Below are 18057 nucleotides of genomic sequence, written 5' to 3' on the forward strand. Positions count from 1 at the left end.
AGCTGCAACAGCTGGTGGTTGGGTCGGACCCAGTCGCACCGAGCGGACTCATTTGCTTACCCAATGACGGTTGCTCTTTCCGTGACTGCTCGCTCTCTCACCCGTGATTCTCTCCCGCGCGTTGTTTTTGTTCACTCAGTGCAGTTTATGAAAGGTTCTCCGGAACGGAATTCTGTCATAACTTGGGGACTGTTCTGCAGATTAATCAGGTTTTAGAACAATGCTACTTTGTCTTGCTTCTCAATACATCTTACTACTTTAAGGTTGATTTTACTCAGATAGAATTAATAAGAAGGACATTTGCTGCAGTTTTCCCTACACGTTAAGAAAGCACGACTAAAATCTGCATTTAGTTAGTGTATGCTACTCGGGTCTGGATTCTGTCGGTGGCAGGACTACATTTACCACCATTGCACTAACTGGCAGAACTTCTGGAGGGCAGACGAGTAGTGAAGTGAGAACATTCAGAAGTTGATATCAGTGACGCCAGGCTCATCCACAGGCCGAGCTGTTTTGAGCTTTTCACCAGCATAATAAGAGGAATTTGGCGAACTGACAGTTATAAAACCTAACTATTAATAATTGCTCACTTTAGAATGCATGTGATGTAACTATTTTGTAATGGCGTATTAAACCAGAAAAGTTGCTTGTTTGTGTTTTAATAACCTATTTTTACCTATGTTTACTTCAGGTATTTTCAAAATTCAATTGATATATTTTTTAATGTGATAGTATTTCTGTGTCTAGCATGTTTTAGGTCTTTAATTCACATTTTCATTTGTTAAAAGTTTTGTTTTTTTTTCCATTCTGATTGGAATGATTGGTTGTTTGATGAAGTCGCTTTTGCTGGACACCTGATAACCCGTGAGCTGATGCCTGACAGCACCTACATCAGAAAACCCGAAGCCCATATTGTAGACATCGGAAGAGATAAGCCGCAAGTATTGTTTCAATGCTGAGTGAAAAATCCGGGTCTTTATGATATTTAACTGTGCATTCAATATCTAAGTTTTGAAGATTATTTTAAAGTATGAGTTAGCTTTCAAAAATAAATTAATATAAATGTATTTCCTAACTGTGAATTGTAAACCTTTTCTGAAGTATCTGATATTACCACATATATGGTGAAATATAACCACAGCAAAACTCATTTCTATAGTTGTGACACATTTGAGTGTAGCTTTACTCTAGTAAAATTAATGGTTGGCATTTACTCACAGTGACTTTTCATTTCTTAAGAAACCCTGGATATAAATAAATTCCATGCAAGCAGCTAACTCAATGGTTTCTCAAAATCAGGTGTGAATAAGGCTAAATCATAATGTAATTCAAATACTTATCATTCTGACCCTTCAGCTGTTCTTGTGTGTTAACATTTTACCATTACTCCACATTGATTAGACAATAAACCTGATTATTTGTAACACTGCTTCTGATGAACAGGCAAATTATCGCATAAAATGCAGATTAGTATTATTGGTAACTCTAGTGACTTTACACAATAACTAGTAAAGATTATTGTCTAATATTTTATATTTCCCGTTATTCAGCCTTTCTCTTGTCTTTTTTAAATACCTGAAAACCTTTTGTCATTTGAATGCTGGAAGAGAGCTGTTCCAATGAAATTACATCAAGTCTTAGAATGTGTATCTGAACCCCAGCACTTCACTTAATATATTCGTTCTTGACATATCTGTCCTGTTAAGGAAATGACATATTTCTTTCAGGGTAAGATACTTTAAAACTGGAGTTCTATCATATCATGATATCAACAAATTTCATGGCAAATGTCCTGATAATAAACTTAATTCTGAATCAAATCTCTATAAATGCATTATTGCGTATTCATGACAGACGGTGACTTAGATAAATGAATTGAATGTATTTCTACAGATTGCAGCTTTGTCCCATGGAAAGAGAAATTGGAACTGGCAACCTACCAATTTACATAAATCCTTCTGAATCAAGACACTGATTAATTTCATTTTTGATTTCTTTTAAAATAAGTTTACTACCTTGACAAGCATATGGTATTTCAGAAATGGTTGAAGTGGTATCCATTTTGACTGTGCATGTCTTAAGGCTGCTTTGTGGTCAGGAAGCTTGGATTCCTGATGTAAACATAGAATACATGGTCTTTGATCCTCCATTGTGTATCGATACCATATTACAGACACACTTCTGTGGTTCGCAATGCATCCTGTTAGAGATCAATTTAGAGAGTAAGGTTTTGAGATCACTTTAGTGGTTCACTATTCCATACGCTCAACAGAATTGATGTTCTGTTTCTGCCTTATAAACGGCAAATGCTGTACATCCACCAATATTTATTGATTGATTGGTTTGTAAGATTTCAGCTTACCACCTGAAATTAAAGTTCAATCACTATTAGCAATGCAGTTATTCTAATCAGGACCTAATTAAATTGCAGCTTTTTTTCCCCTCAAGTCATTTTGTCTCTATACTAGGATTATCAGCAACGTAACCCCTCTGCAGCACCATGTTGACCCATCCAGTGAAGACATTTCATTAGTGATGTTAATTATGATCTACTTGAACATAAACACAGCTTTCGAAAGCAGTGCACTGATTGGGTGCTTAACTACAGCAAAGTAAATGTGTTGAGTGTTACAATACTAATCAACTTCATCCAAAAATTATATTTCAACATAGTGAGTCTGTGGGCTTTTTCATTAAGAAAATTATAGGGATGCCATTTCTCTTTCATATAAATATTCAGCAACTTTTGGATGGTAAAACAAAACCTGAAATAAAATTATAATAGTTTAAGTTGTTATTTATGAATGAACAAAGCTAATCTAAAATTTGAAACTAAGTTCTGAGGATACACACACAAAATGCTGGAGGAACTCAACAGGTCAGACACTTTTTAGCTCTGGCTTCATGACTGCTTATAAATCTACATGTTTCGTACTCTGGGTGCCTATTTCTGTAGTGTATGTCAGTTTAAGAATGATTCAAGAATGATAGAATACCATCAACCAGCTTTCTATTAATTGACACACATGATGCTGCAGATACTGGAAATCTGGAACAACATACAAAGGTGCTGGAGGTACAGCAGGTCAGACACAGGTTTCTTTGAACTTCATTCATGTACTGGCAAGTTACTCTTCCACAATGGACGTTATGATTAAATTTTTTAGAACACTAAAATGGAGTTAGAACCAATAAATTCTTGTCTTATATGGATGAAGTAAATGTTTTTTTTCAAAAATATAGCTAGAAAACTAACTGGACTCATTGAGTGGGGTAATTGTGAATTATTGTTACCGTATCTTACCTTACCTTACAAAAAATACTTTATTATGTAGAAGACACCAATTGGACACACGATAATTCCTTATCAATTTTTAAACTTTAAAGATAATTTATGAATCAATTGACTTAATTGAATCAATTGATTCAATTCCTAAATTAAGTGAATACATTTTGAGTATGATATTGAAATCTCAAGTTAATATTTATATTGTAACTAATTTTCTGTTGTGGTAATGGTTACTCAACACGTGACCATTGCAGCTCTGGACTATTCACTTTTGGTTTCTGTTTCTCTTTGTTATACCTGGACAACGAAAATAAAAGTACAGTATGATCAAACTTGGCTGTGATGGACTCATGGTTGAACACTCTGGTAAGGTTTAATACAGGTTTACTATTTAGTTTATACACCAAAACTGTACCCAGTATTAGTTATTGCTTTCGAGTGGGTGGGCATTGCAGGAATTAAGCAGATAAAATATGAAAGATGTTTAAAAGAATGGAAAATATATTGTATGTAATCTTTCCTGAAGAAACTACACATTAACTTAGCAAATTACAGCATAAAAACAAACAATGGTAAGTAAGCAACACACAAAAGGTGTTGACTGGAAGGTAATGATAGCTACCAAGTGAAAACAAGTCCTACAGAAAACGAAAGCTGAACAAAACACTTTGATTAAGAGCTCTCTCTGAAAGGAGTGAATACAGACTGCAAGAGGTCAGAGTACAGGTGCCTAATTTCTGTCTGAAAGAAAAAGTGATGTTCAAAAACCTTGAATGGGGATCATGTTTAGTGTTTTTAAACTAAATTTATCTTTTCTTTATAAGTCAAATAAGTGCACTTTATTTTGTTCATTCATGAATGACAACTTCATCATTTTCCAGTACGAATTGAGTTCACAATTCATTGAATGGTTTAATGAAAAATGTTGGCCTGTAGTAGATGGAAGATGATCCACTAAAACCCATCAAAGTAAACTTCAGTGTGAGAAGTAAGATGTTTCCAATGTGGTCTTGGATATATTTGGTCACACAATGAACAGAGTAACTTAATGTGCCTATTGGAAATTAAATTTTAATTTCAGTCCAACTCACTGCAGCCTGTTTATTTCTAAATTCTGTCCATAGGGCAGGACTTGGCTGGATTTCTAGATCTTAGAATGGGAATATACAATGCAATTTTCTAATTGTCGCTTGATTGGCTAACTGGTGTTATTTATGAAGTTTAGTGAATTGCTGGCCTGATGTTTGCATGGAAAATCAAAACCATTTTTTTAAAAAAGAAACAGCAGTTAAATTATATATGTGCTGTATAATATACCATCCTACTGCATGGAATGTTAACAGTACTACAGAATTCACCTAGTGAAATTATTCACATATTTTAAAACATTCCATAATATCACACATCACATAGGCCACAGAATTACATTTACTATTGTTACATATACTTTTTCTTGAGATACCAATAAGCAAAATATCCCATTCCGCCTAGGGTTCCCATTAAAAATGAGGCACCAAAGAAAGAAGGTGGTTTTCTTTTCACAAGGCGGAAAGCATTAGGTAAAACAGCTGACAGCAGTGTGGTGTGTATGTCTCCTAAAACCTTTCGAAATGCAGTACGTTTCTGCACTCTCTCAAAATATGCTTGCAAATTGGGTCGATCTGCATTTCCCCAGTACTTTTTTGCAAGCCCCAGGAACCTGAGGCGATGTAACGTTGCTCCAAGGGATATATCAGCTAAGGTAAAATCTAATCCACACAACCAGGTTTCGCACTTCTGGCCTAGAACACAAAGGGATATGAATTATTGCAAGAAATCTTGCCTTTCAAACTAAAATATTACAATCCACATCATTTCATAAGACAATATTTGAACATAAAGTAACATTTTTAAAGATGACGCCAAATAAGCAAATCAAGTCTATTTTCTAGCATTGACCCTAACTTGTTTTCGAATGGCACATATACAATACTGAGAAACTCATTTAAATCTAAATAATTGCCAAATGGAGTCAGCTGAAATCGTTAAAGAAAAAATCCTGCAATGAGTGAATCATGGTGGAAGAATACAGATTACTCATTTGTCAAGTTGGAATGCATTATAAGACCATAAAATATAGGAGCAGAATTAGGTCCTTTTGTCCATCGAGTCAGCTCTACAATACCAGTGTAAAATGCACAATCCAAACCATCGTGAACAGCATTCACTAGCAGTTACTAAATTTAATAAACATTTCTTTTAATTATCAAACAAATTCATGACAATTTGGTCATCAGATTATAAACTGTAGTAATGTTAGCTGTTCAGATTTAAACATAATAGATGATCTATGTCTTTTGGTTTAACTTACACTTTGAAAGGGTGAGATTTAAGTTATTCTGCATGATTACTGTGCACTTTCTTTTCTCTGGGGTCTTGTAAATCATTCTATAATCAACATAACCAGACAGATCAATCTTTCCGGTTCCGCTTTTCTACTGAGTTCTCCTCGTTTCTTGTGTGCTCTCCAGTCTCCCGTATCTACAGTCTTTTGTTTCATCACTTTTCTATTATTGAGCTTGGGGAGGCTGCCTTCAGTTGTGATTCAACTTATAGCAAAAAAAAAAAATTGGTAATGGTTCCCACACCTTACTTATACCCATCTCCACAGAGGTCTCCCAATAACCTACACCAAACACCATTTCTGTGTTATTCTCTGATTTTGTGACTTTTAAATGTGGAGTCAACTTTCTGTGATAAATATCTCTATCCACACAGCCTTTATCTATTCTATTGAAATAATTCTTCGACATTGTTTATAATTAGTTATCTTCTCCAGCCAGGTGAACATAGTCATCACTGTAGCTGCCACTTGATAAACACTTTATTCCTTCTAGAAGCACTATTTTGTTTTCTCCGGCACTGAACTACTCTATTTGAAAAGTGTTTGCTAAACATCACTTTAACCTTTTCTCCATAGAAAAAAGGGTCTTAATTCCTAGTTAGAAATTTACTCCTGTAAAAGTTAAATAGGTATTTTGTACGTTCTGAGGCCCGGATGTTTTAATTTTCTGGATGAAGGAACCAAAACTGTCTGTAAAAGCTTAAGCAATGAATTTAGTAAGACATTGCTTCAAACCAAGAATCACATACATTTTATTTCAATAAACTGTAAGTGTGACAATATCGAATTTTACTTAATTGACATGTTTTATCTGCTATCTGTGCTGCTTGATCTGCTGAGTATCACGAGTATTTTGTCATTTTATTTTTATTATTATATGATCAATTTTAAAGCTATTTAAAATGAAAATACTAAATTCAATTGATATAATGTTATATTCTGACATCAAGAAAGTACTGCAATTTCAATGTTGTTGACTGTTGAATTGAGCAATTTGCATCTAATTATTACACCAATCTTAATTTACTCTTTATTTCACTTTTGAATTGTATATACCTGAATAATGCAGTTTTTGTAATAATGCCATTAACTTGCAGTGTGAATTTCAGTCTATAATTGTAATAACCTATATAAAATTTTAAAATAAGTGGCTAAAGGGTTCAACAGAGAAAGAAAAAATGGAAAATAAAACCATTTGAAAAGAACAGCAAGAGGAAATATTATGCACTTCCCCAAATGTGGTTTGTTCTTCTGCAAGATTAAAACTCCATATAGGCAAACCTGGAGTATGGAATATGACAAATTAATAAACATATATAAATTTGATGATGCTGAACTTTAGTATGCTCTTAAAAATGTTGAAAATAGGCCTATCCAGTTTTATATAAACAAAGAGCTTACAGATCTGATCAGCAATGGAATGCTGGAATTTCATAACATCTAGACTTACATAATTTCATCATGGAAAACTGAATCCCTTTCTGGCTGGTTTAAAATCACTGCTTAGAACATAGAACTGCACAGCACAGGAAGAGCCTTTTGGCCCACAGTGTTGTGCTGAACCAATTAAATAAGTAATCAAACAGCCTAGTAAACTGATCCCTTCTGCCTACACGATATCCACATTCTTCCATTTTCTTCACGTTTATGTGTCTATCTAAACGTCTCTTAAAAGTTCCTAATATATTTACCTCTACCATCACCCTGGACAGCACATTGCAGGCCCCTCACATCACCTTTGAAATTACCCTCTCTCACCTTAAAGGCATGTCATCTGGTATTAGATATTTCAATCCTGGGATAAAGATACAATCTGCCTGCTCTACCCATGGCTCTCATAATCTTATAAACCTTTATCAGGTCTTCCCTCACTTCAACTACTCCATTCCTTCAAAGAAAATAACCCAAGTTTGTCCAACCTCTCATTATAGCACATGCTCTTTAACCCAAGCAACCTCTTAGTAAACAACTTCTGCACTCAGTCCCAAGCCTTGACATCCTTCCTATAATGGGGCAACCAGAACTGGAGTACGTAATACTCCAGGTGCAGCTTAACTAGAGTTTTATGAATCTATGACATAACTTCCTGACTTTTGAACCAAATGTCTCAAATAATAAAGGCAAGCATGCCTTCTTACCACCCTATCAATCTGTGTAGCCACTTTTAGGGAACTATAATCTTGGAACCGAAGATCCCTCTGCTCTTAACAGTGTACTCTCACTTTACATTTGACCTGCCACGGTGCAACACTTCACATTTGGCTGTGTTACACTCCATCTGCCATTTCTTTGTCCATATTTGCAAATGATCTATATCCTGCTTTATTTTTTGCCAGTCTTCCACGCAATCCACAACACCACCGATTTTCGTGGTTAGAGAGGACATGAATATATTGGTCAAGACCCCAGCAATCTTCTCTCTTGCCTCTCTCAATAACCTGGGGCATATCCTATTAGACCCTCTGGACTTATCCACCATAATGCCCTTTAAGAGAGCAAACATTACCTCCTCCTTTACCTCGAAATGTCCCAGCATATCAATACTGTCGGCTTTGATTTCCCCATCATCCACGTCCATCTCCTTTGCAAATACTAATGTAAGGTACTCATTAAGGACTTCACCCACATCCCCTACATCCAAGCAAACGTTCCCCCCTTTTTCCATGAGTGGTCCTACCCTCTTCCCTAATTATCTGTTTGCTCTTGATGTTTGTATAGAATGCCTTGGGATTCTCTTTAAACCACTTTCTAAGGACTTTACTTGACCCCACCTGGCTTTCCTAATTTCCTTCTTGAGTTCTTTTCTGGAATCTTCAACTGTGCTGTTGGAATTTAAACACCCTCCACATGTCAGATGTGGACTTGCCCGAAAATAGCTGTTCCCAATTAACTCTCCCTAGTTCCTGCCTAATGCTGTTATAATTTTCCCTGTTCCAATTTAATGCCCTCCTGCAAGGTCCATACTTATCCTTATTTATAGCTATCTTAAGACTTAAGGAGTTGTGGTCACTGTTCCCTGACTGCTGACCCACTGACAGGTCAGTCGCTTGGCCAGGCTTATCATCCAACACCAGGTCCAGTACAGTCCCTCCTCTTTTTGGACTATGTACATTTTGAATTAAGAAGCCCTCTTGGATTCTGCCCCATCTAACCCTTTTGCATTAAGGGGGTCCCAATTTATAACAGGGAAGTTGAAGTCCCCCATGACAACAACCCTATTGTTTTCACACTTCTCCATAATCTGCCTGCATATCTGTTGGTCAATGTCCTGGTGGTTGTTGAGGGGTCTGCAGTACAATCCCATCAAACTGATTGCACCCTTCCTTCTTCTGAGATCTACCCATATAACTCAGTGGACGACCCGGCCATTAAGTCCTGCTGAGTGCGGCTGTGATATTGTTCCTGATTAGTTGAGGAATTCCCTCACTTCCTTTTACCTCCCTGTCTATCTTCTCTAAAGCAAGTCTCTCTGTAATGGCCACAACATCATAGTTCCATGTACTGATTCATGCTCTCAAGTTCATCACCTTTACCCATTATACTAGTATTAAAGTACACACGCGCACCATTATACTAATGTTAAAGTACACACGCGCACCATTATATTAGTATTAAAGTACACATGCGCAAACTATCCTTCCCCTCATGTCCATTACTATGCTCCTGCCTGTTTTTACTGGCCTTGTCATCTACCTTCCTCCTCAATCCTCCACTTTCTGACCTGGTGCTCTGTTTCTCATCTCCTGTCGAACTAGTTTAAACCCTCCCAAGTAGCACTAGCAAACCTCCCAGCCAGGATATTGGTCCCCCTCCAGTTTAAGTGTAACCCTTTGCTCTTGTACAGGTCACCAATGATCCAAGTAGCTGCACCAATTCCTCAGCTACTCATTCATCTATATCATCATCCTATTCCTGCCCTGACCAGAAATTACTACCTTAGAGGTTCTGCTCTTCTGCCTGTTTACTAACTCTCTATACTCACTGTGTAGGATTTCTTCCCCCCCCCCACCTATGTCATTGATGTCAATGTGCACCACCACCTCTATCTGCTCAGCCTCCCCCTTGAGAATATTTTGAAGCTTCTCTAAGATATCCTGGATCTTCACATCTGAGGGGAAATACACCATCCCAGCATCTCTTTTGCGGCCACTGAGTCTCCCGTTTGTACCCTTAGCTATTGATTCTCCTATCACTATGGCTGCTGAACTCCAGAGTCAGCCACAGTGCCATTGGCCTGGCTGCTGCTCTCCTGCCTTGATAGCTCATCCCTCAGCGGTATCCTATGGAGTGTACATGTTCCTGAGGGGAATGGCCACAGAGCAATTCTGCATTGACTGCTTACTCCTCTTACTTCTCCAGGGCACGCCCTTTTCTCACTGTTACCATCAGGTAGAAGGTACAGAAGCCTGAAGGCACACACTCAGCGATTCAGGATCGGCTTCTTCCCCTCTCCCGTCTGATTCCTAAATAGACATTGAATCTTTGGACACTACTTCACTTTTTTTAAAATATACTGCATTTCTGTTTTTGCATGTTTTTTAATCTGTTCAATATACATAATTGATTTATTTGTTTATTATTATTTTTTTTTCTCTGCTAGATTATGTATTACATTGAACTGCTACTGCTAAGTTAACGTGTCATGTCACATGCCGGTGATAATAAACCTGATTCTGATTCTGATCACCCATCTACTATCTGAAGCCTGTGTTCTGGGTGTGACCACCTCAGTAAATGCTTCATCTATGAAGTTTTAAATCCCAGATGGTCCTAGGTACATCCAACTCCAGCTCCATTTCCTTGTCCTTGTCATTCAGGAGCTGAAGTTGGGTACACTTCTCAAAGATGTAGTCATCAGGGAGACCACTAGCTACCCTGCAATCCCACATCTTAGAGGAGGAATATCCCACTGCTTTAACTGTCATCCTGCCTGACTCTTCTTGCCTAGTATATTATACTTTTGGCTCTAACTTCTTAAGATTAAGTTCTACAATTAGATAACTGATTTCAAGCAACTCAGCACCCTTAGCGTCCACCGGTTCTTGCTGAAGCCTGTTGAGCAGAAGCCTCCTTGGCTGATCCACTTGCACTTCACTTATTTTTATTGGTCCTTGCTAAGCTACTAATAATCCAAATAATCTCCTGCTCTGCAGAAAAGTCCCAACAGGACCTGCTCACTTTTTAAAACTGGTGCATAAAATCTACAAAGAACTATTTCCAACTCTGTCCAAGATCTCTCCTGCTCAACAGACAAGTCCCAACAGGCTCCAGTCTTGTAAAAGAGGCCCCATTCTTGTGGTGGTGAAGATCTCAGGATCTCCAGGAGACTAGAGTTGATGGTTTAAGGTTGAGACCCTTTATTTGGGCTGAAATGTCAATTTCCCTTAGAGGTGCTGCTTGACCCACTTATTTCCTCTAGCTTCTTGTTTATCGCATCAGATTCCAGCATCTGCAGTCTCTTGTGTCTCTCAGGAGAATGCATGGCTTTTATACGGGATGATTTTGTATGAATTATGATATGCAATACATCACAGTTGTGCAGGATGAACAGAGCACACTAATGGGTCTTTACACATCTACCAGTGCTCATAAGGATGTGGCCTCTTTTGCCATGTTTGAAAGAACACTAAATAACTTGATTGGCAAATTGTGTGCATTTTATGTTTCTGAAACAAAACTGAGAAGTATTTTGGCCACTTAAAATAATTGCCATATAGAATACTAAAATACATTGAAATTCATTTAACAATCAATTGCTGTTGTAAATATTAATTTTGCAGTTTTCCTGTCCAAATATATTTTAAAATTGATTTTTCTCATATTATTATTTAACTGCAAATATTTCATTTTCACAATGTCATACCTGCAAATTCATGTTTCTTCTGTTCAAGCTCTGCTTCCACTTGATCTAAAACTTTCCCTAATTCAGTAAGAATTTTCTTTAAGTTGTTCACGTCATCATGGTCCAGTATCTTGGTCTACGGAGAAGGTGAAAGAAACTGAGTGTTAATGCGAATTAATTTTGTCTGGTAACCGCAAAGCTACTTGTTTTGTTCATTTTGACTAGTGGCATGGGTGAGCTGTGTACAACTAGTTGAAAGGGCTGTTGAACTGGGCAAAGCAGCACATTTGTGCTCTCACACAAGTCAGAAGCTGTTTACTACCTTCAAACTGTTGATGTAAGAAATTTTCAATGAAAGGGTTGGCTATTTTCCATTATTACTATTATTATCTGATAGTAATAGTAATATCTATTATTGAGAAGAGTGTTTGAATAAATCTCCAAGTTCTTTGCTTTTTCAAATGTTAAAAGTTCCAAAATTTAACTTCAGGATAAATTCATTAATGGGTGACAGTCATTAATGAGAAGTCCGTTGCTGCCAGTGTGCAATGCATACGCAGGTGAAAAACATGGATTTGGTGAAAACTATGCTGTCAAATACATATAATGGAGCAAACTCTTAAAGCTCTGTACCAAACTCTGATACAGAGGGGCCCCTTTGAGGGGAGTACTAGGGAGAGTGACTATCAAGGCACAAAGGATCTGCTATCTGATTTCCAGCATCTGTAGATTTTCTTTTGTTTGCTTTATGTTACACATGCTTGCTTTTTAACATACAGCAGAATTCTGCAACTATACACTCAGTGGCCATTTTATTAGGTACAGCAAGCTGGAATTTCCCTTTATCCTTAGTTGACCCATGAAAAATAACTGTAGCTCTAGTGACAACACAATTCATCCCAGTAGATAACCACATTGAAGCAAGTGTGAAGGTATTGTGTGTCTACTGTTTGACAGTTCCCGAGCCCATTAGTAGATATGCTACAGCTACTGTTCCTACAGTTCTGTAGCTACAGCATATCTAGTAATGGACTCCTGATTTTCAGAGGCTCTAGATCAGAGGTTCCCAACCACTTTTATGCCATGGACTAATACCATTAAATAAGGGGTCCTTGGATCCCAGGTCGGGAATCCTTGCTTTAGAGGATTAATTTTGGCAGCTTTGGGCATAATGACCCAAGCATGGCTGTATCTTCCTAGCATGGGGGGCAGTGGTCAGTGTGTTCAGCTGATAATACGAGGAATGGCTGAGAGAGAATAATAATGTGTTCCTAGATGGTATCAGATCTGTGCTCTGAGGAGCTACTGCCATAAATCATCCTCAATCAATGGTATTGCCAAAGAGAAAAACAATACCCACAGCACTGTGCCACTTGTACATTAGTATTCTGTTAGGGGATGGATCTCTGGGCTGTTATGGTTTGGAAGCTTTATCTCTGTTTTGATACAATGTGGCAGTACTCTGAGCTTCAACTGTAGCAGCTATGGAAGCTGAGACGTTAACCATTAGTCACTTCATCATAGTTGAACGCATAGTCTGCACATAGAGTTGTCTGTGTTTTCCAAGTCTGATAGGATAGATTTCAAGTTCTGCAAGTTCAAGCTAGTATGAAATTTTGCTATCAGATTCTCTGTGCTCCTTGACTTTGTAAAGTCTTCAAAAAATCTGCATCCAACAGACTTAAGCTTTCATTGCACATGTCTGATGGTCTATTTATGGGCTGTACCATCTAGGTTTTCATCTGAGACCCTGAAATCAGTACTTGTGTATGACCCATGTTCAGGCTGTCTTTTACATTCTCTCCATGTGACAATATATTTCTCAGAATCTGAACTGATGCCATAAGGTATAAAATTGCAATTGATGTAACAAGTTAGCATCATTAACATTACTGATGACAAGTTGTCTGTGTTAGTTTGTTTTCCTATTGTCTTGGTAAAAGCAGTTTATGACAATGCAATTCTATTTGCTGGGAATAATGTCTGTTTCACTTTATGCCAGATTCAGTGACAGGCTTGAAATTTGACTGTGTCTCGTTCAAAATGAAACCATCACATAATATTCACAATGTAACTGCGGTTTGTTGCACCTGGGGCCAATCTGAAGTGATTTTAATTTAAATTAAAATGAAGGAATTGTGTGGAAACTCACCATAATCATTTTTAATGCAAAGAACTACCACAAATCCTGGTTCACCCTGTCCCATCGGCTACAGAAATCCAGCAGAGGGGGCAACCCTGGAATTCCACAACACTGATTCCAGAACCCATGGAATCAATTACCACCTGGTCAAACATGGGTAAGGAAGTTTCCTATTGATTACAATTTAGTGTCCTCAATATGTTCTCGTTCATAGAGTCATGGAATTAGACAGCATGGAAACAGGCTCTTTACCCCATCTCATCCATGCTAGCTGCGTTGCCTACCTGAGGTAGTCCTACTTGCTTGCCTGTATTTCTCAATCTTTTCTATCATGTACCTATCAAAATGTTCCTTAAACATAATTTTACCTGGCTCTACCACTTCTTCTGGCACTTTGCTCTACAAAACCTACTACCTTGTGTGTGGGAAAACGTTTGTTCCTTTTAAATTACCCCACCACCAACTTATGTCCTTTAGTTTTAGATTCTCCTACCTTGAGGGAAAAAGACTGACCTGCCTACCTAGCCTGTCATGATTTTATATCCTTTGGTAAGGTCACCCCTCCGTTTCTTACGCTCCAGGGAAAAAGCCCCAAACTATCCATTCTCTCCTATATCTCAAGTCCTCCAGTCCAAATAACATCCATATTAGGCAACATTAAAAAAGAAGCCTTAAAAGTAGCAAGGATACTAAATGAACTGTGGTGTTCTCAGTAGAAGGAATGTCCATCATCAGAGTGGCTTGTTGCACCAATCAGCTGGCCGTACCCTGACGATCGTGGGTTCTAGAGCGTGTCTTCAGAAGGAAGTGAGTGAACCAATAGGAGGGATAAACTTGGTTAGCACTCTCAATTGTGCCAGACACATCAGTCCATGACAGCAGTGGTAGAAGTTACCATCATGCAGTCATATTCTGAAGTACTTACTACAATTACTACAGACTCAGAACAGATCTGCTTAACCTAAAAAGTAGAAGGTTTATATCCAAAACAAAACATGCTGAAAGAAAACTTGGTTTGTGTTACCATTAGTTTTTTTTGTTTGGAAAGATATGGCTCTGTGAGTTGAGGTTGTTCTTGGTCGAGCTTCATCAATTCTGAAGCAGTGTTTACTAAATGCCCTGTGAAAGAAAAGGAAAAGAAAATTTTAAATATCACACCTTGTTCAGTACAGTAAAACAAATTCATTATAGTATGAAACCATTCCCTTTAGCAGATACTGTTACTTATCTATGAAAACAGGTACTTAATTACTATTTATTCAAACAGAGGTTTGAAATCCTAACAATACCAGGGCAAACTGTGGATAAATACTTAAGTAGTCATTACTTTTTAGTTGATTATATCAAGTGCTGTGCTTTGAAGCAAAATCTTAGAGCATTTTTTCTCAAAAATACAATTGCATGAGAGAGAGAAATTGTTTTATTTGAGCATCACATCTGATGTTCAAATTTATTGCAGTGATTATTGGCTACCTATCCACAGAGCATATGAATGACAAGTATCAGCTTATATTGAATGAGATCACAACAATTGTATGGCTATAAAAATTAGTCTTCTAGTTAAATTAATGCCTTTTTTTAAAATAAGGCCTGTTCTGTTCTCAATGAATCTTACCTAATGAAAAGCTTCCTACACAGAAAATACTGCAACTGTACATAAAATTGAAGTCTTTTAAGTAGTTGATAGGATGATACAATCAAACAGCCTCATTTCACACCAAGACTATTCTATATGTAGCAAAGTAAATCAAGACTACTGTCGGTTCATTTGCAGTGTACAATCTGGATAAAGTAAAAGAAACACAGAAACTACTTTAATAATATGAATTATTTCTGAGAAACAAGTGGCAGCAAAGCCACTGCTGATGGTGAATGGGGATCATGAGTGAGGGTACATAAATCCATGTGCCAGATTTTAAAGCATTAAACAAAATATGAGTAAAGAAATAAGGGGGATAATGACTAAAACAAGCACATTGTGAAGGCAAAGATAGACAAGGTTGAGTAACATGTTATTTGGGAAAAATCTGCCCTAAACCTGTATGTTACCGACATAGAATATGTAAATCATTATTTACGTGTTAGGCCTGGTAAAAGTTGATTTTTTCAAATTTATTTGAAAAAGGACTTGTTTTTCAAAAAAACTTGTTTTTTTTCCGATAATAATTGATACTCAGTTAAGTTTCAAGACTTTGATTTGTTTCCTTGATGCAAAGAATGCCAGCTTTGGTTTTTAAATTCTCTTTACTCTTTAATTTTTTGGGGTATTATTAGTAGATTCTACATTGCAGTGTTCCATCAATCAAGTGACAAAGACAGAAAGTGTGCAGGGAATTCCTGAAATCTTCACATTTTAAAAGGGAAAGGCGGATATGTGAGAGAACACCTACAATTATGTCGCTCTTGTTACTTCCCTGTCAATCACATAAACTGGACTAGGTAGTCCTTCCCACACATCTCAGTAATCCGCATCTTAGTTTACAGTTTTTTCTCAGGCAGGGAAGACTGGCAGTTTGGAACAACTTGTCGTACATAAATAGCTCCTTGTGTGGGTGTGAAGGTCATTACAGAATCGTTCCAATCCCACCATTAGTGATAGACATCAAATCTGGCAGTCAATCAGTTATATATAAAGCAAGTTTTTAAAATGATGCACATTAATGAATGCTGCTGAATGTTCTTCGGACTGGTCTGCTCATGCACATAGCTTTTCTCTGTGGAAAGGAGACGTCAAATCTGCACCGTATTTTTGCAGGTGACTGAGTTTAACAGTTACCTTTTACTGGCAGGGTGGATGGTTGTTAATTTCAATTTCCAGAGATGAAACCTAGTCCCCAACATTTATAGTGTGGGTAGTTGAATTAAATTTCATATCTCCACAATGAGATGCATCCTACCCACAGACTTCAGTTCATGCCTTTGCATAGGGTTTCTTCCATTCCCCTTCTCACTTCCTGACGCGAACCCACCACAGCTTTGGTAATAGGTAATAAATATACAAAATTGATTTTGGATCTTTAGTCTGGAACAATTTTCTCATACTCGAGCACCTACATAAGCAGTCTACCAAAGAATATAATTACCCTGGAAGAGGATTTGGTGACATATTTATTCCACTGTTCTGGAATTTAGCTCATGAAGTTGGATTGATTAGTTCAGAAACTATACAGGAGGTGATACTCTACTACTTATACTACACCACCTTAAGATTTCTATTACTCTGTCAACAATGTGCATGCAAGTTCCTGCTTAGATTAAAATGCCAAACTAAATGCCAGCCCTTCTTTACCACATTAGAAATGAAATGAAAATGTGCTTCATTTAACTGGCACAGATAAAAGAAACAAATAACAGCTAGTAATAACAAAAGACAAGATTTCTAGATGGCTTTGTACTTATATTTGTATCAAAGAAAACATACAGGGTCCAATAAATAAAAATAAAATATACTGCAGGTACTGGAAACCTGAAACAAAACCAGAAAACGCTGGAAGAGGTCAGCTGGCCAGGAAACATTTGAGGACAGAAAAACAGTTAATGTTTCAAGTGAGATGAGCAGACCTGCTGCTATCTGATTGTGTTCCAATGCTGATTCATGAGCCCAGTGGGAGAAATGTATTCTTCCTGCAGTTCTCCCAGCAGTGAAATCCTTTAACCAAATCTGCTTCGATTTCAACCCAATGTATGTTCAATGACTTTCATAAAAAGAAATGACTCGAAGGACATAGGAAAGTTTTGATGCACACAGCTTATGAAATAAGGAAGTTAAGCTTACAGCATAGCTAGAAATTGGTAGGTATGACACGGATATTGCAGATTTATGATTGAAAGTAGATCACTGCAGGGAGCTAAACATCCAAGGATACATATCCTATTGAAAAGACAGGTGGGTGGACAGAAGGATGGAGTGGTTCTGTTGGTAAAAAAATGAAATCATATCCTTAGAAAGAAATATAGAATCCCTGTGGATAGAGTTAAGAAACTGCAAGGGTGAAAAGACTGATGGGAGTTATATACAATCATCCAAGTAGTAGCCGGGATCTGGGGTACAAATTACACAGATATAGAAAAGGCTTGTTCAAAGGGCAATACTACGATGGTCATGGGGGATTCCAATATGTGAGTAGGTTGGGAAAACTCAGGTTGGTACTGGATCCCAAGAGAAGGAACTTGTAGAATGCCTACAAGATGGCATTTTAGAGCAGCTTGTGGTTAAGTCCACTAGAGAAAAGACAATTCTGGATTTGGTGTTGTGCAATGGACCAGATTTGACTAGGAAGCTTAAGGTAAAGGAACATAATCATAATATGATAGAAAACAAACAAGAGAAAATCTGCAGATGCTGGAAATCCAAGCAACACACATAAAATGCTGGAGGAACCGGGCAGGCCAGGCAGCAT

The 18057-nt window shown here is 37.4% G+C and overlaps 1 protein-coding gene across 1 annotated transcript in view; it reads right to left on the bottom strand.

Annotated features, from left to right (window-relative positions):
- Positions 1-4304: 4304 nt before the first annotated feature.
- The window catches only part of gdap1l1 (ganglioside induced differentiation associated protein 1-like 1), an 85312-nt gene continuing 71559 nt past the window's right edge, over positions 4305-18057 (bottom strand). The window contains exons 4-6 of the mRNA XM_072276928.1: positions 14682-14776; positions 11536-11650; positions 4305-5070 (exon numbers count right to left, since the gene is read on the bottom strand). Of these exons, the coding sequence (XP_072133029.1) occupies positions 4727-5070; positions 11536-11650; positions 14682-14776 (554 nt within the window). The 3' untranslated portion in view covers positions 4305-4726. The remainder of the gene's footprint in view (positions 5071-11535; positions 11651-14681; positions 14777-18057) is intronic.

Source organism: Mobula birostris, chromosome 2 (assembly GCF_030028105.1).
Source record: "Mobula birostris isolate sMobBir1 chromosome 2, sMobBir1.hap1, whole genome shotgun sequence".
Taxonomy (NCBI): domain Eukaryota; kingdom Metazoa; phylum Chordata; class Chondrichthyes; order Myliobatiformes; family Myliobatidae; genus Mobula; species Mobula birostris.